The sequence below is a fragment of the Chelonoidis abingdonii genome, chromosome 8 (assembly GCF_003597395.2).
Source record: "Chelonoidis abingdonii isolate Lonesome George chromosome 8, CheloAbing_2.0, whole genome shotgun sequence".
Taxonomy (NCBI): domain Eukaryota; kingdom Metazoa; phylum Chordata; order Testudines; family Testudinidae; genus Chelonoidis; species Chelonoidis abingdonii.
Window position 1 is genome coordinate 79,486,027 of NC_133776.1, and position 17,890 is coordinate 79,503,916.

Here is a 17,890-nt window from a genome sequence, read left to right on the forward strand (position 1 = left end):
CCTCACACCTGTGCCGTCCCATTTCTCTTAAAATTCCTTTGCTAAAAGCAAAGCTAAAAGATGTTTGGTGTCCAGTTACATTATTTATTTGTGTTTGGTACTGTTTGATATTTCATAATACTGTGCTGTGAGAAGTTACAGTAGCTTTGAACTAAAACTACTATAATGTCAGTTATCATGAGAACTTCTTCTGAGTGAGGGAATGTTTTTCAGTTAAATGCTATAGGTCTCTTTTGACCTTATATGCACCAAGGATTTCAGGGATTTCTCCCACCTTCGCTGTAGAGTTACTCTGAACAGGGTTAGATGGCATGGTAACAGACTACATCAGTCACTCTGTTAGTGCTCCTACCATTGCTACCATGGTGTAAATGCATCATTAAGTACGGAAATAATCACAGGAATCATTTTTTCCCAATATGGAATGTGATGCAGCAAACTAAAAGAGGTTTTACTATTACACACTGAGTTAACTCAGCCTATGCAAGATTGCTAATTTAATAAACTGAAATACTCAAGGCCGCATTGTAGTAATCTTTCTAAATTGTAGAAGGTGGAGAGGGGGAAAGAAATATCAGCTAAATATAATACAGCGTTTCCTGTAGCCTGTATCCTATGCAGCACATTAGACCTCATAAATATACAGTAGAGACCCCAGAACTGCGCAGCACTCCTCTTTCCTTCTCCAGTGCGGCCATCCCAGTCCAGTCAGCAGTCTTTCTTGCTATTAATTTTGATACGAACATTTTTTATTTATTTTATGCTGTCCCCAAACTTTATTTTTTCAATATGTGGCAGACATTTCTATTGATAACAAGCGACTGCATTGTAAAAACTCTTAGAGGTTTGTACCACCCTGTGAGCTAAACTGGAGGCGTAGAAATTTAATTCTTTCTATTGAAGCTTAGTTTCTGGAGTGTAAAAATTCAGCAGTTTTTTAAAATAACCCACTTTTGTGCAGTAATTTACATGGTTGTGAAACTGTATCACACACAGGGCCCTAGCTGGTTATTTACTTCTGATTTCTCCCTAATAGTGCTGTTTCAGGTTAAAGATGCATATAATGAATTTCAGGAACTTGCAGAAGTATGGCACAAGTCTGTTCCTTAGCATCATGCTCAAGAAAATGTTTTGGGCTTTTTGTGTCTGTAATGTAGTGGGCCTGCAGATACACACAATAAATATTGCTCCAGATTCAAAACTGCTAAATATCCTTGGAATTACCAGTAAAATGTGCATTATTTTTTTTTAAGTTGCAGTGATTTTTAAAGTGGCTCTTTTAGTAAATTTTTGTCTCAAATTGAAATGACTTTAACATCTTTGGGATAATTGCTTTTTTGTGGAGTAAGGAAGTCTTATTTCTTTTTGTTCTTGGGACTTTCAAATGTCAGTAAGTTGGTATGAATGGTGTAAGTTAAAGAACCAATTAATATAAAAAAATATTTCTTCTGAAGAAGAGAATTGACGCTGCTATATTTTTCTTTTCAAAGTTTGCTAGACACCTCATATGAAGGGCAAACTTCTATAAAAATGAGGCTAGTAAGAAAGTTATTAAAATAAAAATAAAAATCTTGATTCTGTATATTCATTTCAGCAGGTGGTTGATGTGCAACGCTGTCAATGAATGGTCATTTTAGCCATGATGGCCGACCAGCCGCCTCCATTAGAAGCCACACCTATAATGAATGAAGTGCCACTTTTACCTCATATGGTTAATGGGGACAGCATACAACAGGCAAGTACACCTTTGAAACTATAATGCATAACAGTCAGTTTAGACTTGACCTACTATGGCAGTAATTGCCTAACAAGCTAATTGGAGTGATGCGTATTTCAACATTGCCCATAACTGGGCTATGTGCTTTATAGAACAAGTAGAGAAATTGTGATTGTACTACTGAAAATTCTTGTTTGAAAACACCTTGAAAATTGGGGCATTAACAGGAAATGGAAGGAAAGTAAGTGTAGTACTGATACTCAAAATCAGAAGAGTTTTTTTTTTTTCTGTTGCTGTCTTCAGTCTAACTTCTGACGCAAATATGGAGACCAGAAAAAAATCACTAAATCTAGAAAGTGATAGAACCATAAAAATAAACAGTAAAGCTTAGAGAGAATATTTTTTTCACTAGACGCACTTGATTGCTTTGTTACAGAATTACAAAATTAACGGATCAAAGATAAGTGTATTTGGATTTAATAAAACATTTGATAATTCACAAAATCTTTGATTATAACAAACTGTTCTAAATATAAGTACCAGTATGCATTAGAAATTAGCTGCAGTACCGTAAAGAAATAATTATGTTGGAGAGAGGTGTGGTAGGATATAGCAAGGATCAGTTAGGTTGGTGATATTTAATATCTTCATTAATCTACATAAAGGAATTCATAGCACATTAATGAAAATCGTTCATGATGATTTGGAAGGAGGTCATAATATCAGCATTCTCAAAACTACAATACCCGCACGAGGAAATTAGGAAACAGATCAACAGAGCCAGACGTACCCAGAAGTCTCCTACTGCAAGACAAACCCAAGAAAGAAACCAACAGGACTCCACTGGCCATCACATACAGCCCCCAGCTAAAACCCCTCCAACGCATCATCAGGGATCTACAACCCATCCTGGACAATGATCCCACATTTACAGGTTTTGGGTGGCAGGCAATCCTTGCCCACAGACAACCTGAAACTATTCTCACCACAACTGCACACCGTACGCATAGTAACTCTAGCTCAGGAACCAATCCATGCACAAACCTCGATGCCAGTCTGCCCACATATCTACACCAGCGATACCATCACAGGACCTAACCAGATCAGCCAACCGTCACCTGCACATCCATCAATTAATATACGCCATCAATGCCAGCAATGCCCCTCTGCTATGTACATCAGCCAAACTGGACAGTCTCTACGGAAAAGGATAAATGGACACATATCAGTATCAGGAATGCAATATATAAAAACCTGTAGGAGAGCACTTCAACCTCCTGGCCACACTATAGCCGCCTTAGGTGGCCATCCTGCAGCAAAAAACCTTCAGGACCAGACTTCAAAGAGAAACTGCTGAGCTTCAGTTCATCTGCAAATTTGACACATTCAGCTCAGGATTAAACAAAGATGTGAATGGCTTGCCATTACGGAACCAGTTTTCTCCTCCCTTGTTTTCACACCTCAACTGCTGAAGAGGGCCTCATCCTCCTGATTTGAACCACCTCGTATCTCTTGCCTTGCTTGCTAGCATATATATACCTGCCCCTGGAAATTTCCACTACCTGCGTCTGACGAAGTGGGTATTCACCCACGAAAGCTCACGCTCCAAACGTCTGTTAGTCTATAAGGTGCCACAGGATTCTCTGCTGCTTTTACATAATATCAGTGAGGACATAAGAATAACACAAGTGCTTAATGAGATTAGAACTTTGGGCAAAAAATGATATTCAGCTTGGTAAAGTGTAAGTTAACTAGAAGTGAGTTTGCAATTGGATATGGTATTCTAAAGGTTACTGCATTGTACTAAATACAAAAAGGAAGTGTTACGTGACCTAGAGATTATAGTCTCTGTACATTTCTAGCATGATCATGCTGAGAAATGTTGTATTAAGTTCCGGACACCTCATTATTTTAAAGATATTGATAAACTAGAATGTATTCAAAGAAGGAATAAGCAAAGGAATATGTTATACTTTGTACTTTTTACCAGCAGAATTTAAATAGCGGGTGTGGATTTGGAGAAATTTTAAAAGAGAGTTTATATCACACAATAAACAAAAGCTAAAAAGCATATAAACTAGCCTACCCTAGCATTTTATCTATTGGGTATCCGGAAGTTGGGCGTGCAGAAGCCCACCCACTGCTAAAGGATCCCCCCCGAGCCTAAGGGGAGGATCCACAGGATCTCAGAAACCCACTGATTCTGGGGGACAACTAATAAAAGAACAGGGACAGGAGTGAGGTCAAAGGGTGATAAGAGGGAGCCTGACGGGGACACCGAGCAGAGAACCCTGGACAGCGCCCACCGCTCCTCGAAGGCGTCAAGGGAGCCAGTGGACGCTGCCCAGAGAACTCCACCCAGATATGTGAACGGACTAAGGATCGGAAACGAGCCCCACGGTCACCGGAGTCTCCATCGGCCAACCTCCTCTCCCTGGTTGCGTGATGGCCATTTTAGCCAGGGCAAGGAGGAGGTTGACCAGGAGGTCCCGGGACTTTGTGGGGCCACGGATAGGGAGTGCGTAGAGAAGGAGGTGAGGGGAAAAATGCAGCCAGAAACATAAGAGGATATTGGTGAGGAGCCGGTATAGGGGCTGCAACCTGGCGCACTCTAAATAAACGTGCGCCAGGGTCTCCCTCATGCCGCAGAAGTATCATAGATCATTAGGATTGGAAGGGACCTCAAGAGATCATCTAGTCCAACCCCCTGCTCAAAGCAGGACCAATCCCTAAATGGCCCTCTGAAGGATTGAACTCACAACTCTGGGTTTAGTAGGCCAATGCTCAAACCACTGAGCTATCCCTCTGCCCCCCTGAGCTATCCCTCTGCCCCCAGGTGTCTGGGACAGGGGTAAACCGCACCAAATACATGCCCGTGCTCATGGCCCCCTGAAGGAGCTGCCAACTGATATCCCCGGCGGGCCTCAGGACCAGGGTAGAGTAGAGGCTGGCCCACCGGGGCTCCTCACCCCCCAGAGGTGGCAGGAGGTCCCGCCACTTTTGTTAGCAAGGTGAAATCCCTCTTTCCAGACACTCGTCAGCTGAGATAATATTCAAATAGCTGATGCATCATGTTACACTAGGGAAATAGTAAATTGAAGTTGGTGACCAATTTGGGTGTCCGGAAGGGAGGTTGCAGTAATTAAAGCGAAAGATGCTGAGGACCTAGATGAGACCATTTGCTGTCTGAACAGGGAAGAGAAGGATCTTGAAGGTGCTGAAAGGAAGAAATGATTGACTTGATTTGAACACAGCCTGACTATGAGGAATAGAAGAGTCAAAGCTAATTACCCAACTCTGTGACTTATGTGATTTTTAGGATGGTGGTTGTTTCAGCAGTAGTGAATAGGAGAGAGTGGGAAATGTTTTGGAGGAGGAATAACTTGTTCCATTTGCACCATGTCAGGTTCAAGTTGACAACAAGCAGAGAGATAGGATTGGATAGAGGGAAGATAGATGTGAGTTATCAACACAAAGGTCGTAGTTGAAGCTCTCAGTGGATGAGATTACCTTAAAAGGGTGTAAATGGAGAAGAGGAGCCAAAGGCACAGCTTGCACAGCAATTTCCTACCGGAATCCTAAACCACCATAAAACAGAGATGCCATCATTGTTGGTTTTAAAACAGCCCACCGTCATGTCTTAAATTATGTAGAGATCCCTGAGGCAAAAAGAGAGGTGGGGCCAGGTGCTGAGAAAAACCCTACTGCTATAAAAGCTGTAGTTGCTGTCTTCTTCCCTAATTTGTGGCAACCATTTTCTTCAACCCAAAGTTTTCATGCAGCAGCAAGCCATCAGGAAAATAAAGAACTCTGGTGGGTTCAAGAGCTTCATCCAGCTGGAGTTTTAACTTGATCTACAGAGTTATAAAAAAGATAATCAGATCATTGGGGAACTTCATCTCTGCTTCTCACTGGTTGAGGTACCCATAGTACCTGAAACTAATGGAAGTTTCATTCCATTTGTCCATTTTGGAGGACTTGCTGACAGTCTGACTTAAGATCTGGCATGCTTTTATATCATAGCCATTAGGTGGGCGAACCTCAAGAATAGATTCTCAGACAGAGTTGCTTTAGCAGTGACTTATTTAGCATCTGCACTATATTTGGGAAGAAGATGTTTTTTGGATAATGTCGCAAAACTAATGTTTATTCCAGCAGCAACTGACATCTGGTGTGTCTTAAACTGGGCTAGGCAAGAGGCAGAACGCTAGTTAAGTCTGGTCTGCAGTGATTGGACCCTACAGAGACATGTCTCCTTGTGGGACCTGCTGCATGGATTATCCCAGGTTCCTGAAAGCACTTGGTGTGTAGAAACCAGTTTAGTGTAGTCCTGAATACTGTCATAATCCTCTCTCTCTGTATAGGCTGTTCCTGGCAGCCACTTGCTTTGAAAAGTGAATGGGAAAACTGAGTGCTGTATCCTGCCAAGAATCTTAAGCTAATATTTTAACATGTTATAGTTGTTCTCTGAACATTATCTTCTTCCTTTTCCCATAATAATTGATGCAAATGAGAGCAGATTATACTACTTAGATAGTTCTTCACAGACTTTTGTGTTGTCAGGACTTGGGGTTTTAGAATCCTGGTATTCATTCCCTCTGCATGGAAGGCTTAAGAGGGCAGACATCATCCATCTAGAGGGTGTAGAGTTGGACAAAGTCCTCATTGGGGAAAATTCTTTTAACTGTGTTAGTTTTAAATTCACTTAAACAACTAATTTTGCAATGCGCTTTCACTTTGAGCTGCAGGAGTGATTGCACTTCTGAAAATGTTAAAGACAATATGCCATTTTACACACATACATTAAAATTACATGGCACACTGTTGGGCTGTTGCAACATTTGGCAGAATGACTGTTAACGGAAGGCAATTAGGTATTTCCAAAGTCCTACGTGTCTGGACTTCTTTTGAGAATGAAGAATTTTCTGTAGCTAATTCTGTAAGTTCGGTGATACCTTTCTATATGCTTCCTCAAATATTAGCATACAGTGTTGTGGAGAGCTTATTGTAAAGTTACTGATTTCAGTTTCAGCTGTGACCTATGAGCCCACAGTTCTCTTTATTTATAGGATAATTTCTTCAAAAGAACACCACCTCAAACTTTAAATTTAGAGGCAAACTTTGTAGCCCAGGCCAATCTCTAACTCAGTTGTCGTCATCTGCCAGAAGGTTTACCTACACTTCAGCATCCAAACTGTTATGCATATGAAACTAGTCATAGTGTAGGAATGATTCCCCTCCTCCCCCCCAACTTACATCTGAACAGGCCATGGTTGAAATTTGTTTAAATCATTAATAGTCAACTAATCAAAACAATGCTTGTTACAATTAAAAATTAAATCTCCAAATTAATTTATGTAATGGATCATAAAACCAATGATGTAGCTGAGATACGTTGATGTTTTCATCCTCTGGACAGATGACTTCACGTCCCACCACAACTTCAGCAACCACCATCCATCCATTAAATTCTCTCTGGAACACTCCCAAACTAGCAACAACTTCCTGGACGTCACGATCAGCTTCAGTAATGGAACCCTACAGACAACTATATTTAAGAAACCCACCAATCACCATACCTACCTTCATAGATCCACTTACCACACCAAACACACTAAGAAATCTGATATCTACAGCCAGGCATTCAGAGACCACAGAGTGTGCTCTGAGAAGAGAGTCTGGGGGCTGGTCTACTCTATGGGGGGAAATCGATCTTAGATATGCAACTTCAGCTACGTGAATAACGTAGCTGAAGTTGAATATCTAAGATCGGATTACTCACCCGTCCTCACCCCGCGGGATCGATGTCCGCGCCTCCCTCTGTCAATTCCGCAACTCCGTTGGGGTTGGTGGAGTTCCGGAATCGATATAAGTGCACTCGGGGATCGATATATTGCGTCTAGATGAGACGCAATATATCGATCCCTGAGCAATCGATTTTAACCCGCCGATATGGCGGGTAGTCTAGACGTAGCCTGGGATATACACTGTAACACACTCAAAACCACCATCACCAAATAAAGACACTTAACCAGAGAAGTAGATCACGTCATTGGACGGGCTACCCAAATACCTCAAGACAACCTGCACCAGCATCTGCTTACCTTATATTTAAGCTTGGAATGATTAGGTTTTAATCAGTAAATGTCAATGTTTTTCATACACTCTCAAACTAATGAAAAAATACTTGAATAGATGATTATTTAAATTTACAATTAGACAAAGTAAGAAATCTGCTTGAACTTGAGTTTGATTTAAGGATATTGACTTTTGATGTAGACTGTTTGTTTTAATGGCTATAAATGGTTTACATATTTAACTTTTTTTGAATCTTTTAAATATTTTCAGAGTCCCCTATTGCTTGCACATTTGGTTTCCTGTAACTGTGAAAATGTACATCAATAAAATGGGGAGGGGGAATGCATAAAACCCATAATTTTGTGCAAACTGTGAAAATTTAAATGGATAAAAATTAATGTTTTAAAATAAACATCAATATTATCCAAAACTCTTTAAAAAAAATCAAATTCTAATAAGCTTACTTATGTTGTACAGCAAGGGTCTGTAAATCCATTGTGCCTTTTAAGAAATGAGAGGTTCAAGGTGGGTTACTGCACAGTGTGTGAGGGGTGCAGCTGGGAGAGCACTCTGATGCATTCTGCTGTGGCTTTTCTACCTTCCTTATGTGCCTCATGGCAGACATTGGGAATTTAACTGTTTTAAACCATTTTATATAGATAGTGTTTAGGATCCCTGTGGTTTTAGCCATTGTAAACCTAGCATTGTCTTGTGGTTAGGCTATGTATACTCTGCGCCTATAACCCACTGAAAATGTAGTTTGAGATATAGTGAAGTTTTGCCTGTGGTTCAACCTATAATACATGGTTTAAATTGTCCCCCAGCCATCCTGTTCCTGAATGAAGTGGCAGGGTATCGAGAATGTAAGATTAGTTGGATGTGATGCCGTTTATCTTAAGGAAAATTATAGCTCACTGTTTGCAGTAAAAATTAGTTAAATCTGTCTGTATGTTTTAATTCTTGACTAACATCAGCAGTAAATAATCCCTGAAGCCTTTTTGCTTTCCATCATTCTTTAAAGGAGGCAAAAATTAAATGTCTGTATAAAAACCACCAATATACAAAGTAAATTCACTTAGTTCTTTAATGTAGTGAGGTTTTTCTGTATTACATTACATAACTACAGTATTGGATCGGATCAATGGTACATCGAGCCCCTTATGCTGTCTGACAGTGGATAGTACCAAAGCTTCAGGAGGAGTGTACAGAACAGGGCAGTTGTATTGATGTACTCCTGGCTTCTGGCAGTCAGACATATGGGGTTGCATCTCTGATGATTTGGCTAATAGTCATGGATGGACCTATCCTCCATGAACTTAGCCAGTTCTTTTTTTGAATCCAGTTATACTTTTGGCCATCACAACATCCCATGGCAGAGCATTCCACAGGTTTAATTGTGCGTTATGTGAAAAGTTGCTTCCTCTTGTTTGTATTAAACCTTCTGCCTATTAACTTCATCAGGTGATCTCTGGTTTTTGTGTTGTGAGACAGCCTAAATAACAATTTTCTATTCACTTTATCCACATCATTCATGATTTTATAGACATCTGTCAGTTCCCCACCCTTAGTTACCTCTTTTCTAAAGTGAGCAGCCCTAACTCCCCTCGTATGGGAGCCGTTCCTGATCATCTTTATTGCCGTTCTCTGTTCCACTATATCCTTCTTCAGATGAGGCAACCAGAACTGGACACAGTATTCAAGCTGAGGGCATACCAAGGATATATATGGTGGTATTAAGATATTTTCTGTCTCATTTTCTATCCCTTTGTCAATAGTTCTAACATTGTTAATCTTTACAATAGGTGAAAAAGGCAAACACAAAGTAGAAAACAGGACAGATAATCCTCAGTGAGCTCCCTCAGGTTTTAAATTGAGTAGCCTCTGCATACAGACAAGCCAGGCACTTAAAATTTTATATGTAGTCCATTGGGCTGTTAATTAGAACAACTTTTATCATGACACTTAGCAGCACAAGTAGGCAAAAATCTGGCATGTCTTCATTCTGAACTGACTAAAACATGGTTTGTTAATCCTGGGTTAAATGTGTTTGTTTTATCCTTTAAGATTTAACTTATTTGATCAATATTGTGTCAAAGGCTAGGAAATTAGAGTATAAGGCTTCTAGAGTTTTGTTTTGGGAGTAACATAGAAGCCTTTTGGAGGGCCTGTATTTACTTTACAGCTGTGGTAGTGTTAACTTGCCAACATTTCCTGTCCCTGCACATCTTATCAAAAAGTTGTAATAAACAGTTGTCACATTGCCAGTGTTTGCGTAATTTGCTGTCCCTATCCCTTCTGCTGCAGCTCCTCCAAAGAGAAGCTATTACAAGCCATAGAGCCGAACACCACAGTTGTAAAAACAAACTTAGAATTAACTTAAAGCTTAAGGCTATTTTTAACTTTTTATTTTATTGCTGTACAAAGAATGGATTATAAAGATATTGTCAATATAAAATGTAACGCACAAGGGTTTTGTCTTCCAAAATAAGATTGACACCAACTACAACCAGAGGCTTTATCTCTTTCAAGCAGTCAGATACAACAGTCAATACATTATATCTATTTGATTATAAAGCAAATATTTAAGTAGGTTGAATGTGTCTAGAAAAATTATAGGCTTCTCATCCTCAGAGAAGGTGTGGAAAATGTTAATGACTAAGTTCAGAAATCATTTTATGAAGGAAAAATTAATTGGTCTTTGGAAAACTCATTGTCAAACTATATTTTAACCTATTTTCAGTGTGGAAACTTGATTAAAATATCCTCCTGGGTAAAACATCTTTTATAAATACTCTCTGTAGATACCCGATCTTGTCAATCTAAATCTGAGATTGTTGAGGCAGTGTCATAAAGAAGACTGTAAAGCAGAATGTATTCACTTTGGATAAAGTATTTATTTTTTAGATAATGTGGTGGTGGTATTTAAGTAAAAAGGGAAATTTTATGGAAAACGAAGTTGACAAGGAAAAGTAAAGTATAGCTTACCTTTCAGCTGTAACTAGGGAGGAAATGACTGGTAGGTATTATCAGAACAGTTTTGAATGTTTCAGAATAAAGGATAACTATATAATTAATTTTACTGAGACTGATGGGAATTCAGCCCACATTATCAGTATTTCTAAACTTGTCATCTGCTTCTGTAAGAAATTTTGTAAGACAAGACTGGAAAGGAAAGTTGTTTTGTTTTTTTTAAATCTCTAAAATATTTTAAATGAAGTTTATTGAAATTACAGGGTTTTTTGTTTTCAGGTTATACTTGTGCAGGTAAACCCAGGAGAAACTTTCACAATTAGAACTGAAGATGGACATATCCAGTGTATCCAAGGTAAAAGAAAATTCCACTGAGTTATATCAAATGTGTTAAACAGGAAAAACAAATATTTAAAAGATTCTTCATAAAACTACTGCCATAAGACTTCCACTACATAGTCATAGGTATGTTTTCTGTCATATAGTGAATGAATCTGTTCAGGCTGTACTGTAAGCATGATTAGGAATCCACTGGAAGATAAATGTTAAACTTGAAGAGAGTTAAATATCTTAGATGTATTACATCTTAAACTTTGCTGGTTATAAAATATAGTGCAAGTCAATTTGAATCTTGTCTGAATTAAATAACACTATTGACTTGTAATGATCTTGTCAGGATTTTAACGCTTCCATTTACGGAGGTTTTAGCTACCTAACTCCAAATTACTTTAGTGGGTATTGTATGGCAAAATCTCTGTGCAGCACTGTGGTATTTGTAGTCTGTTGCTGTTAAGGAGTAAATACTAATATCCATGTAGTTATGGAGAGCTTCTTCTGTAGTAGCAATGGCAAGTCTGCAGATTTAAGCATGGTTTCAAAATGTGCTTCATATGATGATATTATATTGCACAATACTTCCACAGTTGCAATACCTATTTTCACCTCTCAGAATGTTTGCCCATAAAGTTTGTCTAGTCTCTCCATTTCTCTCAGCATTTTATTAATCTTTAATAAGATCAGCTATCTGGAAATAATCATTGTTTCTCTTTTAAAAAAAAAAGAAAATGGTTGCTACTTTTCACAAGTGCAGATAGCCTGAGTAATGTTACTACGTATTTTAATTCTGCTCATCAGACAGATTAAAAAACCCAGCATTATCCTATACAGGTATTTAAATGCTATATAGTATGTGAGAGCAGAAAGAGGTTATGATTATTTCTTATCCATATTTTTTTAATAAACCCAAGTAGTATACATAAAAGTAGAGCATTTATATCGAGCAGTATGACAGAATAGTTTCCAAACGCTTTAGTGAGACATTAAAATTGTATTCCATGCACTGTTTTGAATGACAGTGAATCGCTTCTGCAGACAGCAGACACTTCTTATATCTGCTGATGAACACTTATTAAAATATATTTTGGAGTTTTTAATGGAAAAAGTACACACTAAGATTTGCTTAGTTTTCCTAATTTTCAAGTCCAGTTTTTAACTTCAGTTATCTAAAGATGGTTGTATAAATAAGGATTTGCAGCCCAAGTAACTTAGCCACATTTTTTTAAATGAATGAGTGCTTACTTTTAGGCCACCAAATAAAAGGGAGGAGGGGTGGGGAGATTTCTGACTGTATAAAATTTGGAATACTCACTGTGGTAAAAAAGTGCTAATACTTCTAAATCTTACATGTTTTTTTTTCCTTTTCAGGTCCAGCACATGTTCCTATGGTGTCACCAAATGGTTCTGTGCCTCCAATATTTGTGCCTCCTGGCTATGTATCTCAAGTAAGAATTAATTTACAGTTGTTTGTGCTTTTGCATCAGAAGTTGCTGCTTATCACATCCCTAATAAAAATGAAAGACAATTTCTAAAGCCGTTTAATAACTGTAGAAATCATGGTCTCCTTCACAAGACAGATCTAGTATATCAGGTGTCTGATTTGTGCATATAGGCTGAGACTTTCAAAAAATGGCTATTGACTTGAGTATCCAATTCCAGTACAAATGGGAATTGCCTGCCTGGCTCCCTTTAATGGCTTTGAAAACCTTAGCAGTATTTTTCTTATATTGGCAGCAGGAAATTAATGTAAGTTGCAGAGAGTTCTTTCAATATCAGTCTGATTGATGAGGTTGATAGTCATATTCCACGAGTGCTGCCACTATTCAGTAAAATGAATAGTTGCTGCCAGCTATTCCAGTTGTATGATCATGGATATATGTAGTGGAATATAGCGCTTTTCACTCTTTAGGTCACAGATTTGATTTACTCCCAGGCGAGTCATTCCCAAACAGTCAGATTATAACTATTTTGATATCTTTGTTGACATGTGAAAAATCTTAGTTTCCTATAGCACCTCTCGCTGTAGTATCTAATCCCAGCACAGGTAATTTAGCTTTGAGATGGGGCTGGTGATGAGGGGTTGGGGGTGAAGGAGGTGCTCTGTGCTGGGACCGAGGAGTTCAAGGGTAGGAGGGGGATCAGGGCTGGGGCAGGGGGGTTGAGGTGTGGGAGGGGGTCAGGGCATGCTCTGGGCAGTGCTTACCTTAAGCAGCTCTGAGAAGCAGCAGCGTGTCCCCCATCCAGCTCCTACACGGAGGTGCAGCCAGGGAGTTCTGCACACTGCTCTCTCTGCAGGCACCACCCCTGCAGTTCCCATTGGCCACAGTTCCCAGCCAATGGGAGCTGCGGGGGCAGTGTGCGGAGCCCCCTGGCTGTTCCTCCACATAGGAGCCAGAGGAGGGACATGCCACTGCTTCTAGGAGCCACGTGGAGCAGGGCAAGCCCCGACCCAGCTCCCTGACTGGAGCACCAGAGCAGGGTAAACTCCGGACTCCACTCCTCAGTGGGAGTTTGAGGATCAGATTAAAACATCCGGAGGGCTGTATGCAGCTCCCAGGTCGTAGTTTGCCCATCCCTGATTTAAATCCTAGAGAAATCTGTTCTTTGCCCTTCCCAGATTCTAGCAAGTTCTATTTGGAGTATGTGGATTTTTGTATGTTTAAGTATTAAAGCTTTCCAGGTATGTGAAAAAGTTTTGTGAAAAAGTTTTATTAAAAAGAGGAATTTTGAAGCGCATTCAAAAATTGGTAGTCTGGTTTTAGATTAATTGAATCTCCTTTTGGAGCTCATTCCATTGCCAGACTCCCTCAAGTGAAACACTTAACTCTGAAACATAACTTATGCATCACCTCCAGACTAGATAACAAAACTTAGGACATTACCTGTTAACTGCATTATCCCAGAGCTGCCTTGGGTCATGGGTTGACATACGTGCATAACTTTTTTATTTGAAAAAATCAGAAACAAAATCTTACACTGATGATGCAAGTGACTTGGGAGCTAGCAGTGGTTATAGGTATATGAGTCATATGCTTTCAACTGTATCTCTGCATTGATTAAACCTTTAGATCAAGATATAGTAGATTCATTTTCTGTTTCTAGGAAATTGTGAATGAGTAGTTCACTGACCAGATTCTTGTAGGAGACTTCATCTATTCCTCTCATAAATTAAAGGTGGAGAGGAAGGCATTTCTTTATGCTATTGCTACATTGTCATCTCGGATTAATGATTAGCCTGATAGGACCCCAAGGTATTGATTTAATTGGAGGTGGGTGGGAGAAACTAGATGGGAGGGGGAGTTCAGTGTTCCAGCTTGGTCTTCACAACTTTTGCCTCTCCCAACCAACATGATTTTGGTCTTTCCCAGGTTTAGTTTGAGCCAGCCATTCTTCATCCAAATTCTTATCTCTTGTAGTCATGGGGGTGTTCGATATTGGCACCTGTAGGGAACTATATATAGCTGGATGTCATCAGTGTATTGTTGCCAATGAAATCCATGTTGCTTACCACCTCTCCAAGAGCTCTCATGTAGGACAAGATAGATTCCTTTGGAATTACACTAGTGAGGGTTTTGGAGAGCAAGTAGTTTCCCATCAGTTCTTTGGGTCTGTCTGGAAAGGCATTATCAAAGCAATTGTACTGCAGTTGTCTAGTTCAGCTAAGTGATGCAGGTCAGTAGTATCTTGAGACTGACTCTGACAAAAGCTGCAACCATGCAGAATGATTGAGATATGGGATCTGTCCATTGTTATGAGGAGGTTATCTTTTAATTCTACTAGGCCTATTTGTCCCCATGCCATGAGTCAAGTGATGTAAACAATCACAATAGGCACTAGACTACAAAGAGTCAAAAGACTTAATAAGCATGTTCTGTTTTTCCTTGTGGGGATCCCTCTGGAATATAGCTGAAGCACATTGTTTGCAGCACTATATTTAAACTTGAGCTAACCGTAATGCCAATAAATGAGACTTCTGTCTCCCATACTTCCTTCTTTTATATCAATCTGATATGTCATCCTCTCATCCTTGTGAGGTTGTTTTGTTTTTGTTTTTTTCCTTTTCCTGGCCAATGTAAATACTCCCTAAATCTTTCCTCCAGGTTGTCTTCTGCACTTTTTTAGTACCTCTCAAAGGATTTCAGAATCTTTCTCTTTATCAACATTTATCCTCTTAACACTTCAATATAATAATTTTTGCTAAAAAGTGTAACTATCAGATGTAAATGGAATTCAGTTTACTGAAACCCAAAACTTTACTAATGGTGGTGATTGGTTTTAAAAAAATAATAATCTGATGAATGTTCATTATTCTAAATCTTTCAGAACTAAAACTCCTTGTTTAGTGTCATGAAATTAGTATATTTGGACCAAAAAGTAATATCTGAGATAAACAACTCCTAGACTATAGAGGACTTATGCCTTGACCCTACTGGAGTGTGAACACTGTGGAAATGGTATTTAAATACTGTCCAGCTAAGCTGATTTGGGTGCCCACCATGGAAGGCTTAAATAATGGTAGAAACCAAGTTTAAAACAAAATCTGGAGTCTTAAACCTTTTTCTCAACCCAGTACAAATGAGGGCTCAACTTTCTGTTCTCAAAGATGTACAAAAGTAAACACATGGTGGTAACGTTGGTCTCTACATTAGCAGAATGAAATACTGGAATAATGGGCTTTGACTTGTGTCAACACCAAACTTTAAAATTGTAGCTGAAACCCTTACAGTATTCATTAATCTCCTTTGTCAAACTGAGTTTTTTCCTAATTAGTTTCAATAGATGCATGAAACTTTGCCATGACTTTTTTGGATTTATTTAGCTTTAGTGAATATACTTAGTTCATTTGATGTAGAAAACTTATTTCTAGAGAAAAATTCACTCACATTTTAAAACAAAAAATTCAATACACAAAAGACAAGCTTTTTTCATTATATTCTTTTAAACTGAAGAAAGTAATCCTATATTTTTTTCCAAAAAATCCTAATAGTCAAATGACAATATAATTACAACTGATTTAGAGGTCACATCACAGCAGACTTTTGTCGTACTAATCCATGAGTTGACACATTCTTGTTCTGTTGAAAAAAATATTTTTCTTGGTCAGTTTGCTTTATCTTTTACTGAGGAGCCTTTCAAAATATTTTTGGCATAACAAATAAATCTGCAGCCACAATTTCTGCTTAGCGAACCATGAAATGCTACGATGACTTCTTATAGCTTGCCCTTCTAGTAGAGGACCTTGATAGAACTAGCAGGATAAAACATACAGTCCTCTTTGTGAAACTTCTTTAACTGTGAATTGTATACAAATATGTTTACAGTAATATTGATGATATATTTAATTCCTTCTCAAGCATTAGGTGTTAAAAGGAGCAACTTAATTTAATTTTGTGCAGGGCTTAGAATTTGAAAGAGGTTGAAAGACTAGCACATTGATTTCTGTACGTTAATATGTAATGTGCAAATGTCTGAGTGCATGAGTGTTGCATACTTTAGTAATATGGTTTAGTTAGAAATTATTGGTGTTTTAAAAGCAGTGTTAATTTTGTATGACTTTTCTTTGAGGACTGTATATAAGAAGCAAATCAGTTAATGTCTCAATTTTGTCTTTACCAGTGTACGTCTAGTGTGGGCTTTTCTCCTTGCATCCATTGATAATCAATACATTATTATTTTATAGCACAGTATTTTGTAAGCTAAATTTTTGATGTGTAACAATGATTGGAGGTGCCAGTCAGAGGGGATGAGGTTACAGACAATTTTAATTTTAAATTAGTTTAAGTCCTCTACTTATTCTACTGAATTCTGGTTACTTCTCAAGTACCTTTTTTTTTTCCTGTTTCATCAGAACATATATTCTGTCATCTAGTGTCTCTTCTGTCATATATCACTCAACAGCTAGTGGGGAAGAGGGGAAAGGAAGGTAGTTAATCGTTCTTTGACTTGAGTGGGGTTTCCAGAGAATTTATTATCCCTTTAACTTCTGACTAGATGCAATCTTCATCTAGAATCAATGATATCTTGTTTTTGATGTTGGGGAAAGAACTTTTACAAATCTTGTGACAATAATAATTCCAGAGGCCTTTGGAACAACCAGAAGAGTGGATACTGAAAAGTTTAGTTCCTTGGATAACATTTCTTTGGCATCTAAAAGAGATTGGATTCATTTACCTCCGGATACCACAAGAAGGCTATAGGTGTTCTGCATCCATTATCAGCTAGGATTTTTCCCTGTGGATAAATCCCGAATTTTAGCCTGTGCTTACCTCTGGCAGAGGGCCTGAAGATTCAGCAGGACAGGACATTGTTTGTTGTTTCACTGTTGGTCCTAGTTGTCTGATGTAGTTCTTTGAGTCCTTCTTTCTATTCCTGCTTATATATGTGCTCTCCTAAAATCCTTGTTTTATCCCAAATTTCTGGCCTAAATTAGCATTTAAAGGTGTATTAACTAACACGTGCACATTTTAAGTCTGGCATAGGCAAAGCAGTATATATATACTTTAGCATGTGCTAAGCCAGTCAAATTAGATCCTAAGGGGAACCAAGATTTCAGATCAACCAGATTAGCATATGTTAAAGTATATGCTGCATTGTCTACACCATTAGTTAGCACTTTAGCTAACATAAAACTATCACATCTCTTTATCCTAGTCTAGACAAGAACTAAGGCAGGTCATATGTCACTTTTGACATAATTGTTGAAAGAAGTAGGGGTGGCACTTAAGAGTCAGTTCAAGTTTACTTGTAACCAGGAATATGTTGTGGATATTTTCTGGGTTACTTACTTAC

At 38.6% G+C, this 17,890-nt stretch overlaps 1 protein-coding gene across 2 annotated transcripts in view; it reads left to right on the forward strand.

Annotated features, from left to right (window-relative positions):
* The window catches only part of LOC116834686 (fibronectin type-III domain-containing protein 3a-like), a 79,793-nt gene that overhangs the window by 25,672 nt on the left and 36,231 nt on the right, over positions 1 to 17,890 (forward strand). Inside the window, exons 2-4 of one of the 2 annotated variants that reach the window (XM_032796947.2) lie at positions 1,595 to 1,735; positions 11,045 to 11,120; positions 12,470 to 12,546. In XM_032796947.2, coding sequence (XP_032652838.1) covers positions 1,625 to 1,735; positions 11,045 to 11,120; positions 12,470 to 12,546 — 264 coding nt within the window. In that variant the 5' untranslated portion in view covers positions 1,595 to 1,624. The remainder of the gene's footprint in view (positions 1 to 1,594; positions 1,736 to 11,044; positions 11,121 to 12,469; positions 12,547 to 17,890) is intronic. The other variant, XM_032796948.1, reaches the window with a different exon arrangement.